At 42.6% G+C, this 19706-nt stretch overlaps 1 protein-coding gene and 1 long non-coding RNA gene across 3 annotated transcripts in view; one reads left to right on the top strand and one right to left on the bottom strand.

Annotated features, from left to right (window-relative positions):
* Nucleotides 1–19706, bottom strand: part of UST (uronyl 2-sulfotransferase) — a 314331-nt gene that overhangs the window by 99694 nt on the left and 194931 nt on the right. For both annotated transcript variants that reach the window (XM_027972539.2, XM_042253586.2), the window contains exons 3-4: nt 17913–18068; nt 4194–4273 (exon numbers count right to left, since the gene is read on the bottom strand). In XM_027972539.2, coding sequence (XP_027828340.1) covers nt 4194–4273; nt 17913–18068 — 236 coding nt within the window. The remainder of the gene's footprint in view (nt 1–4193; nt 4274–17912; nt 18069–19706) is intronic.
* On the top strand, nt 2689–18533 carry LOC121820196 (uncharacterized). Its single transcript, XR_006060646.2, has 3 exons — nt 2689–2898; nt 10418–10558; nt 11901–18533. It is a non-coding gene; the product is annotated as an uncharacterized LOC121820196 (long non-coding RNA).

The following is a 19706-nucleotide window of genomic DNA, read 5'->3' as shown; positions in this document are numbered from 1 at the left end:
GGATGAGATGGCTGGATGGTATCACTGACTCGATGGACATGAGTTTGAGTGAACTCCGGGAGTTGGTGATGGACAGGGAGGCCTGGCGTGCTGCGATTCATGGGGTCTCAAAGAGTCGGACACAACTGAGCAACTGAAATGAACTGAACTGAATAACCTCTTAAAACAATATTTCTTTGAAACAATCCCTGTCAGCAGCAATCAAGGTAGATGTCTTAAGAGCAGCTTAATTGTCTCTATGTCTTATAATTCAAAATATAGAACTCAGTTTTCAAAGCACATGAAAGCCCTCTTAATGAGCCCCAACATAGATATTTTTCTCTGTTAATTGTATAATTGGGGACTTTCCTTACATGCCCACAGTTCATTGTTTATATCCAAGAAATTTTCCTGAAATATAACTGTTCCCTTGAAAAAGAAAGGCTGACAATTTAAATCCCCATGTTTAGTAACAGTCCTGTAGTGTACTCAAGTTCAATTTGTCCTTCTCTGTATGTTTATGGAGGTCTTGTAGCTGAGGCCATGGGCCTTGTGCATGTGAGGTGGGAAGAGAGGGTGAGATTGAGCCCACGGTCAGCATGAGTTTATTCCAGCTGATCAGACTGGCCTCTGTTTTGTCCTGCTTACAGCTCATCACTGCCATTCCATTTCTGCTGTGCCCATGCTTGAGACTCCCATTTACAGGGTTCCTTTCCATCTTTCTCTTTGTCCAGTTTTCGCTTATGCTGGTCCCCAGGCTGCCAACGCCCCGCCCCTTCGTTTGTCCGGCACATCGGCAGTGGCTCCTGCTCCTCCCACTTCCCCTGGGAACACCAGGTGATTCTTTCTCCTAAAGCTCGTCACACTTCACGCCACTCCTTCCTTAATAGAAGAACTTGCAGTTCCCTGAAGGCAAGGACAACATTTCTTTTCTTTTCTATGTTGTTAAGATTTATTTATCTATTTGGTTGTGCTGGGTCTCAGTTGCTGCATGCGAACTCTTGGGGCTTCCCCAGTGGCTCGGCGGTAAAGAATCCACCTGCCAGTGCAGGAGACACAGGTTCAATCCCTGGGTCGGGAAGATCCCCTGGAGAAGGAAATGGCAACCCACTCATCAGTATTCTTGCCTGGAGAATTCCATGGACAGAGGAGCCTGGCTAGCTACAGTCCATGGGGTCGCAGAGTCAGACATGACCTGGCGACTAAACCACCACCAGGGGATCTCTTAGTTGCAGCACGTGGTCGTGTTCCCTGACCAGGGATTGAACCCGGGCTCCCTGCATCGGGAGTGTGGAGACTCAGCCACTGGACCATCAGGGAGGTCCCAAGGACAACATTTCTTGTTCCCTGCAGAAGCCCCCGTCCTACTGCAGGGTCCTCAATATGTATGTGTTTAATTGAACACAATGGGATGGAGGGAGGAGAAATCAGCCAGAGCAGTGCCCTGACCTGAAAGTGTTACATTAGAGACACGGTGAGGCTGCCTCCAGGTGGCGCAGTGGTAAAGAATCCACCTGCCTGCGCAGGAGGACACTGAAGTGACTTAGCAGTAGCATACTGTGCCACGCTCTGCTGATCCAATTAAGGTACTGGTGTTGGTGTATTAATTAGAGTGCTATAATATCGCGAGTTAACTATGAAAACTTGTTGCATTGTAATTTGTTTTGGTTGTAAAGATTTGCCCTGGAAGCAAGAGGAGTAAATGAATGAGGTTTGACAAACTTATGGTTAATGGGTTATGGGGGGATGAACTGAGTGACTGGGATTGACATATGCATACTGCTGCTAAGTCGCTTCAGTCGTGTCCAACTCTGTGCAACCCCATAGACGTCAGCCCACCAGGCTCCCCAGTCCCTCGGATTCTCCAGGCAAGAACACTGGAGTGGGTTGCCATTTCCTTCTCCAATGCATGAAAGTGAAAAGTGAAAGTGAAGTTGCTCAGTCGTGTCCAACTCTTAGCGACCCCATGGACTGCAGCCTACCAGGCTCCTCCATCCATGGGATTTTCCAAGCAAGAGTACTGAAGTGGGGTGCCATTGCCTTCTCCACATATGCACACTAGTATATATAAAACAGATAACGAATAAGGACCTAACTCCAATACTTTGGCCACCTCATGCGAAGACTTGACTCATTGGAAAAGACTCTGATGCTGGGAGGAATTGGGGGCAGGAGGAGAAGGGGACAAGAGAGGATGAGATGGTTGGATGGCATCACCGACTTGACGCATATGAGTTTGGGTGATCTCCGGGAGTTGGTGATGGACAGGGAGGCCTGGCGTGCTGCAATTCATGGGGTCGCAAAGAGTCAGACACGACTGAGCGACTGAACTGAACTGAACTGAATAAGGATTTAGAGCACAGGAAATTCTACTCAATACTCTGTCATGGCCTACATGGGAAAAGAATCTAAAAAGACTGGGTATATGTGTAACTGATTCACTTTGCTGTCCAGCAGAAATTAACACGGCACTGTAAATCAACTATAGTCCAATAAAAGTTGTAAAAAGAGGAAGAAAGAATAATGAATGAGGACGTCAGGGGTGATGCAGAGAGAAGGAAGGAAGGAAGTGCATGAGAGGATCAAGGGGTCAGAGGGGCCGTGCTGTGCTGTCTACAAGTCGTAAAACACATGGCCCAAAATAGCTACCCAGTCCTCCTTATCTAATTATGTCTAATTATATGTTCTTGGCCCCAGGGAAGTGGGAGACAGGCACATACCCCGGACAAGCCACTTTAGAAATGTGGTTGGAGACACAGCTCTTGTGGACGCAGTACACACACCCCCACCCCCCGATTCCGGCCACTGAGGATAATCCAGGATAATCTGCAGATGTTTTCCTCTTCACCTGTTCACCAGCCCAGAGAACTCTGGGTATCAGAGAGGCTGGGGAACTTCAAGGGAGACTTGCTTTCAAAGGTAAGGCAGCAACTCCTCTTTGCTGCTTAGTAACTTGCTTTGCTGAATCTCAGTCTCTTTACACTTCATTTGCACAAGGCTCGCTGCACAGCAGGAAAGTTCTTTGAAGGCTAAACTCTTCTCCCAGCCCTGCAGACTGTTAGGCTTCCTGGGGCAGGGCAGCCAAAGTGCTGCCCAATGCAAACTCAAGCCTCCCTGGTTGCTGGCCCTCGGGGCCATGAGGTCAGCACAGATAGGATTCTTCTGTGAGCCTGTGAGGTCCTGTTATCCCCATGGGAAAAGCAGTGAGGAAAGGGCTGGTCAGATGGCTGATGGGGGAAGCCCAGGGTCCGGGGCTAGTCAGCAGATTGGCCCCAGGACCTCGTGCTCTGGCAGCCTCAACTGTGAGCTCAGCCTGCCTTAGGGGAGGAATCTGAGAACTACAGTAAAGTACAGTGACAAGAAACCTGTGCTAAGGGATCCCTGGGGAAGAAAATGCCCAGAACGTGCAGCTAGCAATTTAACAGAGGATCAAAACACATAAATGTGAGGTTTACATTATTATCAAAAGGTCCTTGCAGGTGAAGAGGAAAAAAGCACAGATTTCTAAAATACCCACCAACATCAAACATGCAAGGTTCAGAGAAATGAAACAGAGTGTTCAAAATGTAGAGAAAGAGGCTGGGCCTAGCTTCCTGATGGCTCAGCGGGTAAAGAATCTGCCTGCATTGCAGGAGACACAGGAGATATGGGCTCAATCCTAGAGTCAGGAAGACCCCTTGGAGGAGGAAATGGCAACCTAGTATGCTTGCCTGAAAAATCCCATGGACAGAGGAGCCTGGCAGGCTACAGTCCATGGGGTTGCAAAGAGTCAGGCACGTCTTAGCAACTAAACATACGCACAGCACACACAAAATACACATAATTCCACCTCTGTGTTATTCCCAGAGTCCTGTGTGGGTGCAGGTTGTATAAAAATGTGCAATGAAATATATCTGCTAAAATATTCATCTCTTGTCTATTTCATTCCAATACAAAACTTTTTTTTTTAGAGAACTATAAGGTCAAGTGGCTTCTCATTAAAAATAATTTCAAGTTTTCACAAGACTTAAGAGCAGTATTTTTAGAAAGAAATGAAGCTTTTGACCAAATATTTCAAATTTTGACCCCTCTACTGAAAAAATAAATGGATTAAAAATGCCTTTGAAGGGCAATTACACTACCTTGGAAAGGAAGGTAGATTTTAAAGTAATTGTTAGAAGGAGACTAAGTACCCAAAAGAAATGAAAAAACCATTAAACTGGAAAATATCTTACCTTGAGAAGTTGAGGAAATGAACATGTCGGGTGAATAAATAGGGCTGTTCGGCAGTACTTATATTTTTAATCAGTTCCATCTATTAAAAAAAAGTACAAAATTAGCATATATAGGATTTAATTTACCAAGCTATATTAAGCTAAAGGTTATCTCCCCAACTCTTTTTTTCCTTACTTACTACTTCTTGAACCGAGGCTAAACAGCTATGCTTTGTGCAACATTTATGAACTTTACATAAGTCTCCTTACTAAATAAAATAAAGAAGCTCTTGCAATGTGCAATCCTGAATTTAATTTAGTTAATTGCCATCATGAAATAAAAGTGACAGTTTAAGTAATTTTAACTGGAGAAGTCAGTGTGTTGCTGTTCTGAAATCCAAGTAAGAAAATGCCTTTAATCCTCTCCTTTAAAGTCAAATCAAGACAAAGGTTAATGCTTAGTTTACATTTCTATAATGATCTTACTGGGAAACACAGAAGCATTTGAAACTATTTCTGCAGAATTGAAAAGTAGAAATAAACTGAGGCACTATCTCATTATTTTTCCCTTTGATTATAAAATTTACAAAGCAAGTATTTCGGAGGGAGCACGTAACACCCCCCCACTCCCCAAAAAATGTTCTCAGGTTTTGGTGGGTGGTCATCTGAATTATTTATTTGCAGTTATCAGCAAGGCAAAAAGTAGTTTTAATTTGTACAAACTAACATTTACAGTCTTCTGGAACATGTCATGATGCAGAAAATGTTTAGTAAAATCTGTTAGAAATTCCAAGCATTCTTATGACTCCCTGACTTCCTGAATTCCACTTTCCTTAGATTTTCTTATTTGCCCCATCAAAGCTGACACTCTGGAATTTTTAAGAAGCACATTGGAAATTGCTACTTTGGACAGACATCAGAAGGGCAGCACTTCATATTTTATGCAATAGCTCTAGTTGAAAACTGGAAACAAAAACGGTCATTCATGTGTTAACTATAGTAGCAACAACAATAAAATCGGAGTCTGGAACTCTAGGTTTGTCTCAAGCGTGACGGAAACCTGGTCTGCCTTGTTCCCTCCTGTCTAGCTTAGAGCTGACACACACGGAAATGCTCCATAAATATTTGTTAAATGAATTAATTCCAATGAGTCCATGACTTACAGATGGTTACACTAGGACGTTGTGGCCTAAACCCTTTCATTAGATATTCGTGCTCACAACGACTGTTTGAAGAAATGAAATTGAATTTTAAAAGCAGATGACTTGCAGTTCATAACCCAGGGCTTCTGTTCGTCAGTGGCAGGCATGGGTGAATAATGGTCTGCCTGTCCCCAAGCTTGCATGTAAAAGGAAATTGAATCCTGCCTCTTTATCTTCTGTTTATCCTTTACAACCCCCCTGCATGCCCCAGCTCTTGTTTTTGGTTAATAAAACTTCCAGCTTCTTTCACATTATGAATCTTGATTTTTGATAGATCTACCAGCAGAATTACTGATTTGGAAGCACAGCCGAAGGTAACTGATTGCCGAGGTTGTCTGCTTAGAAGCATAACTGTGTGTATGTTTAAAATAGTGACCATTCAATGCCTTAATCTTTAGATTATTTTTCTTCAGCTATTTCTCTGTACACATAAGAGTAATATGAGAAAGCCCTCTAGGATTACACAAGACTGGAAAAATGGGTCAGAAGAAAACCTGTTTCCTTCATATATTCAACATCATATTACATTCTCTAAACACATGTCAATGTGTTAAATTTAAGGGAAGAACAGTAGTGGTTAGATTTTGAGAACAGTGTCATAATAGTCATAAAGCTGTCTATTTCACGAGGAAAAATGGATTAGTGATGACAATGCATAACTCTTTCTAGACATCTCTTTAAATAGAGAATAAAACTTACTAATGCTTGGATTTATCGCTTTAGTATAGGGTAGTCAGACTGTACATTTCAGCTGCTCCCATGAATTTTGTCCTGCACACGAGATAGGAAAATCCACATGATGCAGCACAATCTTCAGTCCACGGCATCGTGTTCACGGTTTGTGAAGATGGTGTCATTTGACCATCTTCACAAACGCTGTGCATGCTAAGTCGCTTCAGTCATGTCTGACTCTTGGCAACCCTATGGACTGTAGCTCGCTAGGCTCCTCTGTCCACAGGATTCTCCAGGCAAAAATACTGCGGTGGGTTGCCATGCCTTCCTCCAGGGGATCCTCCCGACCTAGGGATCAAACCCGCGTCTCTTAGATCTGCTGCACTGACCGGTGGGTTCTTTACCACTAGCGCCCCCTGGGAAGCCCTCACAAATGCGACCCTTCCCCATTTTGAGTGACAAGCAACCGTCTCCTGAGCGCCTGCTGGCCATCACCTGAGTTCCCCCTGCTTTTCCCAGCGCTGCCAGCAGCCTACCTTTCTCTCACCTGAGTCTTATCTGTGTGAGTGGCAAGGACATTACTTAAAATTATCACAGAAACTAACTCTCCTTTGTCTTGGCTCATGCAGGACCACTGCTAGCCTTTATTTTGATTCCACTGAATTCATTCATTCATTCAGCATTTATTTTGGGTGCTTACCAAGCCCTGGAGATCAAAACCTGAATAAAATCAATGGGAAGACATAGAAAGACAAGACAGTGGAATGTGTCCTAATGGTATCCCCAAATCTACCCTGGCCAAAACCACACTCTTGATCCTCATCCATCTTTACTCCTTTCCGGTTAATGGTTCTCTCAACCTCACATTTGATTTGGGTCTTTCCTGGACTCCCATATTCAATCCCTTGCTGAGTCAAGTTAATTTTATCTTTACTATCTCCCTCAATTGACTCCCAAGATCCCACATCCTATAGCCAGCCAAACTAGACTCCTCCATATTCCTTCCATACACCATGTGCAAGACTGACCATGTCCAAACTCAGGCTCAAGATTCTTCTTCTAGAATGTTCTTCCTCTTCTCTCAGCATGTCCAAATTCTTATCACTCTTTACAACTAGCTAAAATGCTTGCCTCCTCCAGGTAGCCTTCCTGAAGTTCTCCTTTCATTCAACAACCATTGATTTTCAACTATGTCAGGCCAGGTGCCACTCTGGATTGTGGCTTTAAAGATAAACGATTTGGTTCTTGCTCTCAGGAAGCTCAGAGACTTGTGGAAGAAGTGGATGAGCAGGCAGGTATCATCATGTGATAATGATCATGGGGTAGAAAGCAAGGAGGTGGGATGCCTGTCCTGACCTGCAGATGGACAGGTAATGCTTCTGTGTGGAGGTGTTTCTCAGCGGTTTCCAAGGATACACAGGAGTCAGTAAGAGAAGAAAGGGACTCACAGTATGGCAGACAGAGTGACCAGCAGATGCAAAGCACAAAACACAAAAATGACTTGGCTATTAAAACTGCCAGGCGGGCAGGCACAGAATCAGCAAGGCAGTAGACAAGGCTAGAGAGGAAGGGAGGAACTGGTAACTGAGGGCCTTGCTGGTCTCATGAAGGATTTCGACATTTATCCTCTGGGCAATCCACAGCCAGAAAGGATTTTTTTTTTTTTTCTTCTCTCCGATCTAAGGTCAGGTGAAGAATGTGAAGAAGAGAGTAAGGATTAGAAGCAGAAGGTTTAGTGAGGAAGACAGAAATAACCTCAACAGGAAATGACGAGGTCATGGACTCATCACTTCTCGGTGTGGTTCCCATACCAGCTACATCAGTATCACCTGGACACCTGCTTATGTTGTTTAGTCCCTAAGTCGTGTCTGACTCCTTTGTGACCCTATGGACAGTAGTCTGCCAGGCTCCTCTGTCCATGTGCTTGCCCAGGCAAGAATACTAGAGTGGGTTGCCATTCCTTCCCCAGAGAATCTTCCTGACCCAGGGATCGAACTCATGTCTTCTGCATTGGCAAGGAGATTCTTACCACTGAGACTCCAGGGAAGCCCAGGACATGTGTTTAATAAGAACACAAATTCTTGGGCCTCACTCCACACCTATGGAATTAGAAGAAACTCTAGAGGTGGGGCCCATCAATCTGCGTTTTAACAAGCATGCCAGGAGACTCTAAGGCTCATCAGTTTCAGAAACAAGGAATGAAGTTCATGGAAGGGAAAACAGATGGAGAGATTTGGGTACATTAAGGAGGGAGACTGCTGAGACTTGTAGCAGCTGGCAGCATAAGGGAAGGAGAGGGCATGGTCAGTGGAGCTTCCTTCTTAGTCCTGGCTGGGGTCTGAACATGTGGTGGTACCCATTTGTGGAGATGGGAACACTGCAGGAGGAAGCAATCTGCCTCCAGAAGGGAGGGGAAATGGGTTTCATTTTGAACATCATTGGCTAGAGATGACATTGTCTTCTTTAACTTCCTGCAGCACTCCGAGAATTTCCCAGGACATGCTCCGTTTACATTACATTATAGCTGGGTTTGTGTCCTGGCTTTGAACCAGATGGAAAGCTCCTTGAGGGTGGTGGCCAGATTTTATTTATCCCCCAGAAGCCAAGCCCAGGTGCCTACATAGAATACATACCTGTAACTGTTTATTCAATAAAGTACCCGCTCTGGGGGGCTTCCCGAGTGGTGTTAGTTGTAAAGAACCCACCTGCCAATGCAAGAGACGTGGGTTCGATCTCTCGGGGTGGGGGGGTATTCCCTCGGAGGAGGGCGTGGCACCTCACTCCAGTAATCTTGCTTAGAGAATCCCATGGACAGAGGAGCCTGGTGGGCTATAGTCCACAGGGTTGCAAAGAGTCGGACATGACAGAAGTGACTTAGCATGCAGGCACAGACCCCCTCTAGAAAAAGATTTTTGGAGTTAAGAAATGTACAGTTCACTAAAGACAGAATTATCACCAAGACTCTGAATTTAGGCTTTCTGGGACAGATTTGTGCATTCATTACCGTGGTGTCACATGGAGCTAACAGTTTTACTATGTCACCATCTAGGATGTAACAACACAAAACAGACTATCCTTTTCTGAGTGTTTTCCAGGCTGTCACTGAATCAAGATGCTCTTTATGTACATACTGGCATTTCATCTTTAAATGACTCCATGAGTTAACTATCATCCAAGGTTTACAGGTTAAGAAACTGAGGCACAGGAAAGCTGCAGAGATTGCTTATGATCTCACCGCTACAAGAAAGTGGATCCAGGATTTCAACCCAAGTCTATCTGACACCAAAAATGCTGCTGCTTATCACTAAACTACAATCTCCTCATTCCCACTGCTTTTTGATCTGTATATAACCTGTTAAAATGGGAGGAAGGGGTCGGTTAGCAAAATAACTCTGGAGACTAAAGAGGGTTTATAAAGATGAATTTTCTATCTTTTATGTGAGGGGTTGAAAAATCAAAAGAAAGTTCTAACAGATGGAAACACATTAAAAGTAATAAAAATAAAAGCATCAAAATATCAGAGAGAATATTTTTTAAAGTTCTCGGTGGGAAAATAGTGTAACAAGCCAGGAATGAATTTAAAATACTACAAATAAAAAGAATGAAAAATAACTCTGTAATGGAATGGATCTAAAAGAAGAAGTTGAATCACAGCACATCTGAGAATGAGATAGAACTGAAGTTTAAAAAAAAGAGGCAAGAATCAAACAGAATTTATAATGCAGAGGATGTGCCAGGCAGTAGCTTTTAATCTTTTGCTTTCAACCTAACTGGCTGAGATGACAGAGCAGAAAACCTTTACCTGCTGTTCTATGAACACAGCTAGTAAGTAAAAGACTTCCTTGGGAGATGCTTGTCAGCAGTAACTGACAGAGCATTGACCCTACTCTGATCGGAGTTCTTGTGTCACTCGTAAACAACTAGATGTCCCATAATTTTGCACAACATCTTAAATGAAAGGAAAGACATGCTTTTACACATCAAAGCCAAATAAGGAGTAGCTCAGAGGAGAACTCCTTGGCCTTTTAACCTCAGAGGCCAGGAGGATGGCTGTGGGCTCTGGTTACCTTTCCCTCTTCCTCCTGCATGAAGAAAGCCCCTCTTGAAGGAGGTAGGATGGTCCTCCCACCTTCAGCTCCTCGCTAAGGAGTCAGTACAACACATGCCTGCAATGAAGATGACGACCACCAGGAGGAGCAATGATGTGACCAAGGCAAGGAGGCTGCATCTGAACAGAGAAAATCAATCTCGTGGCTACAGCTTGAACCAGAGGAGAAAACATTTTAATTTTTCAGAGCTTGTGGTTTCTCCCTTTCCCCCTCTTTTCTCTGCACTGAGTTTTCACTAGCAGACTCAGATTTTTGTTTACAGGACTCCAAGATAAGACCTTGTTTGCAGCACTGGGTGAACTTAGCCCTGTGGCGTGGAGATGGACTCAGCTAATTTTGGTTTGACTCCAAAGTCCGGTTGGAGCAGCTCTGATGCCTGTGGACACATCCCTCCTACTCTAAGGTCAGGGAACTCTGAGGGTCATTCTAAGGAGACTTTTCCAAAACATCTCAAGCAACAGTTAGGCTTCTGGGATAAATGTCTTCAGAGGTTTAAGGGATTCTCGGGTGAAAGAGGAATTTTTCTTGTTTAGTGGAGGATTCCCTTTAATTAAAGGAAAATTTTCTAATAATTAGAGCCTTTCCTGCAATGATTCTTCACTAGAATTGTGCCTGAGCATCTCCTGGAGAGTTTCCTGCTCTCCCACAAGATACAAATACCTGGGCGCCACCATTAAGAGTATAACTCAGAATTTCATTGTAGGACCTAGAAATATGTGTGAAAAGCTCCTGAGAATATTCTGATGCCCATGATGGTTAAGAACCATTTTTTTACTGACCTCCCACTGCCCATGAATAATGTTCTATCTTCTTAGCCTAACATTCAAAGTTCTTTGGGATTTGATCCCAGTTCATTTTCAATTCTTATTCTCCCACATCTTCTTGAGCATTTGGTTTTTTTTTTCTTTTTAAAGGGGTTATAATACTTTCCTAATAATGTTGCTTAAAGGATTAAAATGAGATGCACAAACATCTAGTATGCTGTCTGATGCTCAATATACAACAATAACAGTAGGTCCTCAATGAATATTCATCACAACAAATAAACAGTGGTGGGACAAGCCTCAAAAATGAATGAGTCAACCTTTGCCTTTTAACAGAGGCCAGTTGACTCTGCCTTAGGGAAGCCTGGGAGGAATCCCAGTGGCCCCAAGACGGTTTCCAAGTCTAATGTGGTTTCTTTCAGTGGGTTTTCTTTTCTAGAGTTGCAATGATTTGTAGTCACAGTCAGACATGGACTGTGCAGTAGCTGAGAGCAGTGGGGAAGGGAAATTAAAACACCATAAAGAAATTCTGTTTCTGACGAAGAGGGTACGGCACTCTAGAACACACTGACATAGGGGCTGTATCCACTGTTCTTTGAATACGTTTCAAGATTTTAGTCATTTGAATGGCTAGTGAACAGAGTCACTGCAGATGTGGAGTTTATAGTGAAAGAGTAGCCTTTACTGGTATGACTGATGGAAGTGTGTAGGCTGGTCCACCAGCTCTGAACTGTGACTCAGTTCTGTGGGATGCAATTGAGAGCCACAAACACTACAAAGAGTCCCCTGGCCAACTCAGACTGGGACACTTTAGGTGAAAGCTGATCAAACCGACTTTTTTGTTTTGTTTTTAATTAAACGAATTCTCAGAGTCTTTAAAATGTGAATATTGTTGTGACTTTCCTAGAGGGGGACAAGGAGATAGCATTTCCCAAACTTTTTAAGTCATGATATTTTCATTTTTTTTCCCCAATGTCTTAGGAGACTAAATTTCTCAGGAACACACTTAGGGAAATGCTGATATGATGGTTTTGACAAGGATCCTTAACCCTGGCGGCTCAGTAGTAAAGAATCCACCTGCCAGTGCAGAAGACACAAGTTCAATCCCTGGATCGGGAAGAACCCTGGAAGAGGAAATGGCAACTCATTCCAGTATTCTTGCCTGAAAAATCCCACAGACAGAGGAGCTTGGCAGCTACACTCCATGAGATCACGAAACAGACATGACTTAGCAACTAAACAACAACAACCACCTTAACTCTGAAACTCCTGTGGTGCTTGATCAAAAAAATAAAAATACAAACTTTTCTGGACTCTACCCCAGAATCTCCAGGAAAAGGGCTACAGCAACTACATAATCATAAGGCTGTGCTGGGGGTTCCCTGGTGACTCAGTGGTAAAGAATCTGCCTGCCCATGTAGGAGACACAGGTTCGATCCCTGACCCAGAAAGATCCCACAAGCCACAGAGCAACTAAATCCATGTACCACATCTACTGAGCCTGCACTCTAGAGCCTGGGAGCCGCAACAAGAGAAACTGCCGCAAAGAGAAACTCACACACTACAGAGAGTAGCCCTTGCTTGCCAAAACTAAAGAAAAGTCCACAGCAAGGAAGACCCAGCACAGACAAAAATACATAAAAAAATAAACATTTTGTTTGTTTGTTTTAAAAAGATCCTGCTGTGCAGCCAGAGCAGATATCCACTGCATTAGGAGGGTGGCTCCTGAATTCGGGAGGGCCCAAGTTCAAGCCCAAGTGCCATGGACAGTCAGTTTATTATATTTGGAAAGTGACTTCATCTGGCTGTCTTAGTTTTCTCATCCATAAAACAGGAAATCGTACCCACTCACTGGTCTAGCTTTAGGTCCAAACAAATTAAATGAAATAATAGTAAAATGATTAGCACAGAGCAGGTGCTGCTATTTCAGTCTGGAATCCTCCATAGCTTCAGTATGGACTTCCCTGGTGGCTCAGCAGTAAAGAATCCACCTGGAAAGCAGGAGATGCAGGTTCATTCCCTGGGTTGGGATGATCCCCTGGAGGAGGAAATGGCAACCCACTCCAGTATTCTTACTGGAGAATCCCATGGACGGAGGAGACTGGGGGGCTACAGTCCATGGGGAGACAAAGAGTCAGACACGACTGAAGTGATTGAACACACACATAGTATAAATAAATAAAAATAAAAATTTTTAGTATAAATAAAAATTGGAAATGTATTTGCTTTCTCCACCTTTTAGGTTCATATGCCAACAGTTTTTGCCCTTTTCCAACAGGAATGAAATCATTTTGACTTCTTATGTCTGTGATATGCCTCTGACATATTGGCTTTTATTATCCTCAGAGCAGCATTCTGAAAGATAGGCTCAGACCATTAACAAAGATGGGTATGAGTCTTTTGGAAATCACACCTCCTGCCTTCTGGAAAACGGTTCTTTATCTTTTAGGTTGTACATGATCTCTGTTTTCTAAGAAAGTATCTAAACTAGCCCAAGCGATTTAAATCTGGTTTTAGAGCACAAATCAAATGATGTCATCCTGAGTTCCCATTATATGCCCTGCAAAAGGTCCAACATTTGGCCAGCACCAGCTGTCCATGTTCTTCTGTGGAGGCAGTTTTCTAAAATATTAACTTCAAAGGCATTTCTATTTCTTATAAGGGCAGATGTAATGGGATTTTTATTGATGTTGTAACATTTGCTGTCTTCATGCTCTCTTTCCTTTTTAATAATCCCTTCAGGGTCTTATTCCATGAAATAGATTTTTAAAAGTCTAGTACTCGATGGGTTTGTGTGTGTACGTGTGTGCATGTGTATGTGTGTGCATGTGTGTGTGTGTGTGTGTGTGTGTGAGAGAGAGATGACAGCTACCCTCCAGGGAGAAATGTATGTGTGAATTTGACTCTAGCCCAGAGAGATGGCATTGTGTATGGATGCAATGATACAGATGATTCCAGTCTCCAGTCTCATAAGTGGTTACTTTTCCAAAGTTCATTTGTAAGTCAGTAGTTTGGAACTTGGAACACATTCTCTCATAAAAGAAATGTTCGACATGGTGGAGAGAGTCCCGGGCCAGCCCGCGAGAGTCCATTTAACTCGTACCGCACCAAAGCAGACTTGTCATTAACTCTATAGAACAATGTTGCCATGGGAACTACATTTTCAGAGTTCTATTCTTTCATGTTAAGAACCACTGACTATAAAATTTTAACTCATCTCCTAAATCACATACTCCCCTTTCCTTCAATAAATTACCAAGAAAAGGGAGCTATTCACACCACAGATTATTTCTTGAATATATTAGGTTAAAATAAAAATTTTTCTCTACTTGTTTCATGCACTTTGAATCTTTAGAAAAAGGATGCATGTAACAAAGAAAGTTTCTTTAAACATTCTTGACAGTTGGTTTCAGGTCTTCCTTGAACTACTTCAGACTTGGGTTTCTTGTCGTGGCGTTTCCTGGCTCCCCTTGTATGTCACAGCCCAGTCAGCTAGCTCCAGAGAGGCAACTGTCACTATCCTTATGCTTGTTTTAACATCAGAATTGTTTGTTTGCCTTTTCTACCGTATCTATACCTTTCCCTTAAGTTTTAAAAAACTTGCTTATAATTTAATAGGAATCGGCAATAACTAAGTAATGAAGTATATTCTAGGTCACACTGACCACAGGAATCAGAAATGTTTCAACTAATTACACACAGATCATGGCAGAAGTTGTATAAATATATCACAGAATCACAGGGCTGGAAAGAACCTTAAAAGATTGTCTAGTCTATTCCTTGGCTTCCAGACAAGCCAATCATTCCAAACAGATGAGAACTAACCTCTGTTTTAGAGGAAAGGATGACTTTGGCTTTAACCCTTTCTAAAAGACTTAACAATTTGTGTACCATTAGTAAATTATTCCAGAGAAGGCAATGGCACCCCACTCCAGTACTCTTGCCTGGAAAATCCCATGGACAGAGGAGCCTGGTGGGCTGCCGTCTATGGGCTCGCATGGTGTCGCTAAGAGTCAGACACAACTGAGTGACTTCACTTTCACTTTTCACTTTCATGCATTGGAGAAGGAAATGGCAACCCACTCCAGTGTTCTTGCCTGGAGAATCCCAGGGATCGTGGAGCCTGGTGGGCTGCCGTCTATGGGCTCGCACAGAGTTGGACATGACTGAAGTGACTTAGCAGCAGCAGCAGCAGTAAATTATTCTTCATTTTTAATCTAAGTCCTTCCCTTTACAGTTCATCATAGGAAACAAAGTAGGTTGATTTGTTTAAAATTCCAGAGTGTATTCAAATATCATATTTTGTGCTTGTTTTTCTAGGGCCTTCCTGAACATCTTAGGGTCTAATATTCTCATTACTTTGCTCCCTCTGGGTTTTTACACTTTTCTGCAGTGGGAACTAAAGTCCAGATGCTATGCTTTGTTAGGCTTTAAGAACTGAGCATAATTTCCATACATAGGAACTTCTAAGTCTAATCTGATAGCTGACTGAAAGACTCAAAAGAAAACCAAATTTTTTATTTATAATAACATTCCAATAGTATAGGCTATTTATTATAGTTGCTCTCTTTCAGGGAGTAAAAAGGGCATAACCAGCCCTAATTATATTTGTTCTTCAATCAGATAAGGAAATCAGAGAACCTACCCCATGAAAATTACTGATAGAATGTGATATCTTAAAATGTCACCGAATATAATTTTTCTATTGAGCACCTACCGCAGAACTTGTAAGTGAAAGAGTGAAAGTGAAAGTTACTCAGTCGTGTCTGACTCTTTGTGATCCCATGGACTGTATAGCATGTGGGATTCACCAGGCTAGGATACTGGAGTGGTTAGCCTCTCCCTTCTCCAGGGGATCTTCCCAAGCGAGGGATCGAACCCAGGTCACCCACATTGCAGGCAGATTCTTTACCAACTGAGCTATCTAATCTCAAAAATTTTTTTTGCTTATTGCTTATGACTATTTTGGAGAAGGAAATGGCAACCCACTCCAGTACATTTGCCTGGAGAATCCCATGGACAGAGGAGCCTGGTGGGCTGCAGTCCATGGGGTCGCGAAGAGTCCGACACGACTGAGCGACTTCACTTTCACTTTATGACTATTTAGACCTGTTACTCAGAGACCCTTTGATGGAAGTTTTCAAAGAAATGGGCATTTTGATCCTATACTGTGGAAGACAGTAAACATACAGACATTATAGCAACATACAGACATTATAGCAAGTGCTGCTGGCAGCCTTACACTCTCAAAACAGTCCTACCATTCCCTGTGACAAGAGAGACAGGAAGGCTATTGCATAGTCCCTGTGTGTGTGAGGTTTTGAATGCCTGAAAGGTGAAGATCGTGTAAAGAAAGAAGTAGACATAGTATTAGGGTCTCACCCTAGTAAACCATGCACCTTGTTTATTCCCTAAATTTACCTAGTCACTGAGTGGTGTGATGGTTAAATTTCATGTGTCAATTTGACTGGCCAAGGGATGCCCAGGTTAAGCAGTATTTCCCGGTGTGTCTATGAGAGTGCTTCTGGAGGAGATGAGCATTTGAATCAGCGGGCTCAGTAGATTTCCCTCCCCAGTGTGGGTGGGCCTCATCCAATCCCTTGAAGTCCCGAGTAGAACAAAATGTGGAAGAAGGAGGAAGTGATTTTTTTTTCCTGCTTCACTGACTGAGCTGAGGCATCTCATATCGTATTCTCCTGCCCTTACATCATGGGATTTACATCGTGGGCTCGCCTGTTTCTCAGGCTTTCACACTCGGGCTCGAGCGCAGTCTCACCAATGGCTTTGCTGGGCCTTCAACTTGCAGATGGCAGAGCGTGGGACTTCTCAGCCTCCATCATTGCATATGTGAATTCCTCATAGTACATCTCCATTCCTGTCTGACTGTCCATCTATCCATCGATATCTGTTTATCTTTTGATAGATATATCTCCATCTTGCTGGTACTAGTCTCTGAAGAGCCCTGACTTATCCTGCTGCTCCTGTTTAGTCACTTTAGTCGTGTCCGACTCTGTGGTTCCCAGTGAACTGCAGCCCACCAGGCACCTCTGTCCAGGGGGATTCTCCAGGCAAGAATAATGGAACGGGCTGCCATGCCCTCCTCCTCCAGGGGATCTTCCCAACCCAGGGATCGAACCCAGGTCTCCTGCATTGCAGGCAGATTTTTTTACCACTGAGCCACCAGGAAAGCCTGCCCTGAATTATACTCTTCCCCCATTCTAAATACCTAAGAGGACCAAAGCAACTTTTTGAGACCAAGCTAACAAACTTAACCCTGTAAAATGATTATGAGAGCACTAGGCCTAACTTGTCCACACTAACAAAGCATCTCAATGGAGACTATCAATCCTATTTTGGTGTCAGCTTACAAAATGGAATCTGTCTTCCCAGCTTCCTGGCAGAACCCAGCACTCCTGTTCTACCATCCGAATGGCCCTCATATGGGTCAGCGTCTTAGGGTAGATTTGTTCCCAGGAGGTGGAGTAATTCTTTTGCAACCACTGAATAGGCCAAGAGCTGTTTTGGCGCCTCAAGATCCCCTGAACTTACCATAATAGGAAGCTCGTGCCCCCATCAACCAACCAGATTCCTGGCCCAAAGAGGGTTTTCTCTTTATTATAACCATAAAAACTTAGGACATTGGTGAGGAAATGCAAAGGAAGAAATATTAAAATCAAGTTTTCTTATTTTTGCTCCCAACATGTCAGCATTCCCTATAGCTCAGTGGTATAACTATGTGAGGTTTAAGCATTGCTAATTTTAGCCAAACAGACAATGACCATGTACTCTATCCTTCATTGGTCTTAATAAAATTATCCCTTCAGGGAAACTTCCTGGTTTACAGACTTCTGTCAGAACCCTCAACTTAAATTTCCTCCCACACGGTGGCAAAAATACAGTATGATATTGTAACTCTGGTATTCATTTGGTAGGGGTGGAAGGGTGTTCCGGAAGGCACCCACTAATTGTGCAAAAGAAGCAAAGACAACTTACTTGTTCATTCTTAGTAAGCCTGGTTTTGTTGTGAATGTCTGACGTGACCAAATTGAATCCGTGCTTCTCTGACAAGATTCTCAGAAGCAGGACGACGGTCCGACTCCCGCACTTGCCCACTCTGTTGTACACCACCTGGCTTGGGAAAGGCAGCACCTGGGGACGAACGAGAGCAGATGAGAGGCTTTGGGATTGAAACACTGAGGATTCTTCCCTCAACTGCAGAATGATAAACATTTGGTCAAACTCGCAAAGAGTCAGACACGCCTTAGCAACTGAAGAACAACAGCAAATGAGAAGGGCCCATACGAAGCTAACGAGAATGGACACGATGAACTGGGATTCTTCTTCATAGTGTAATGTGAGAGAACCGTTGGATTCCTCCATCTACCTTGACACTTAAAACTGGTAACATTTCATGCCATCTAGAATATTGACTGTGAAGTCACTGTTATCTTTTCCTTCAGAACAAAATATATAAATAGGTGCTTTAATGAAAATATTCTTTTGCAAGTTATATTTTATTAGAACAATCTGTAGAGTGCTTGGGAGAAATAACAGTAATTTCAAAAATTGAGACATAATTTAAAAGCAATAAAATTCACCCTTTAACGTGTACAATTCAGTGAGTTTCAGTATATTCACAGAGTTGTGAACCATCCCCACTACTTAATTCCAGAGCACTGGAAAAGAAACTCCCCAAAGAAACTCCATACCCATTAGCAATCCCTTCCATTTACCTCATTATCTTGATTCGCTGAAACTATCTACTCTCTGTCTCTAGGGTTTTGCCTATAGCTTTCCAAAAATCTCATATAAATGGAATCACAGGACATGTGGCCTTTTGTGTCTGGCTTCTTTCACTGAGCATAATGTTTTTAAGGTTCATCAGTGTTGTAGTATGAATTGGTATTTCATCTCTTTATATGGCCAAATAGTATTGCCTTGTAAGGATAGGCCATATTTTGTTTATATGTTTATCAGTTGATGGACATTGGATGGTCTCCACCTTTTGCCTACTATGAGCAATGATGCTGTGAACATTTGTCTATATGTCTTTGTGTATACATATGTTTTTGATTCATCTTGGGTAAATCCTCAGAGTAGAAATGCTGGATCATATGGTAACTCTATGCTTAATTTTTTGAAGAACTGCCAAACTGTTTTTAATACAGCTGCACCATTTTATATTCCCACCAGCAATGCATGAGAGTTTCAATTTCTCCACATCCTTGCCAACACTTGTTATTGCCTGTTTTTATTATTATTATTATTATAGCCATCCTAATGGGTGTGAAGTGGTATCTCATTGTGGTTTTGATTTGCATTTCCCTGATGACTAATGATGTTGAGCATATTTCATGTATTTATTGGCCATTTGTATATTTTCTTTGGACAAATGTCTATTCAAACACTGCCCATTTTAAAATTGGTTATTTGTCTTTTCACTGTTTTTTTTTTTTTCCAAATTTTTTTTAACATTTTATTTTATATTGGAGTATAACCTGTTAACAATGTTGTGGTAGTTCCACGTGGACAGCAAAGGGACTCAGCCATACATATACATGTATCCATTCTCCCCCAAACTCCCTTTCCCATCCAGGCTGCCACATAACACTGAGCAGAGTTCCCTGTGCAGTAAGTAGGGTCCTGTTCACTATCCGTTGAGTTTTTAAAGTTCTATATTTTTTCTTAATTTGCAAATATATGATCTGCAAATATATTCTCCCATTCTATGGATTGTCTTTTCACTTTCTTGAAATGTCAAAGCATAAGATTGTAATCTTAATGGAA

The sequence above is a fragment of the Ovis aries genome, chromosome 8 (assembly GCF_016772045.2).
Source record: "Ovis aries strain OAR_USU_Benz2616 breed Rambouillet chromosome 8, ARS-UI_Ramb_v3.0, whole genome shotgun sequence".
Classification (NCBI taxonomy): Eukaryota; Metazoa; Chordata; class Mammalia; order Artiodactyla; family Bovidae; genus Ovis; species Ovis aries.
The sequence above is the reverse complement of the archived record's forward strand: the minus strand, read 5'-3'. Positions and strand labels throughout refer to the sequence as shown.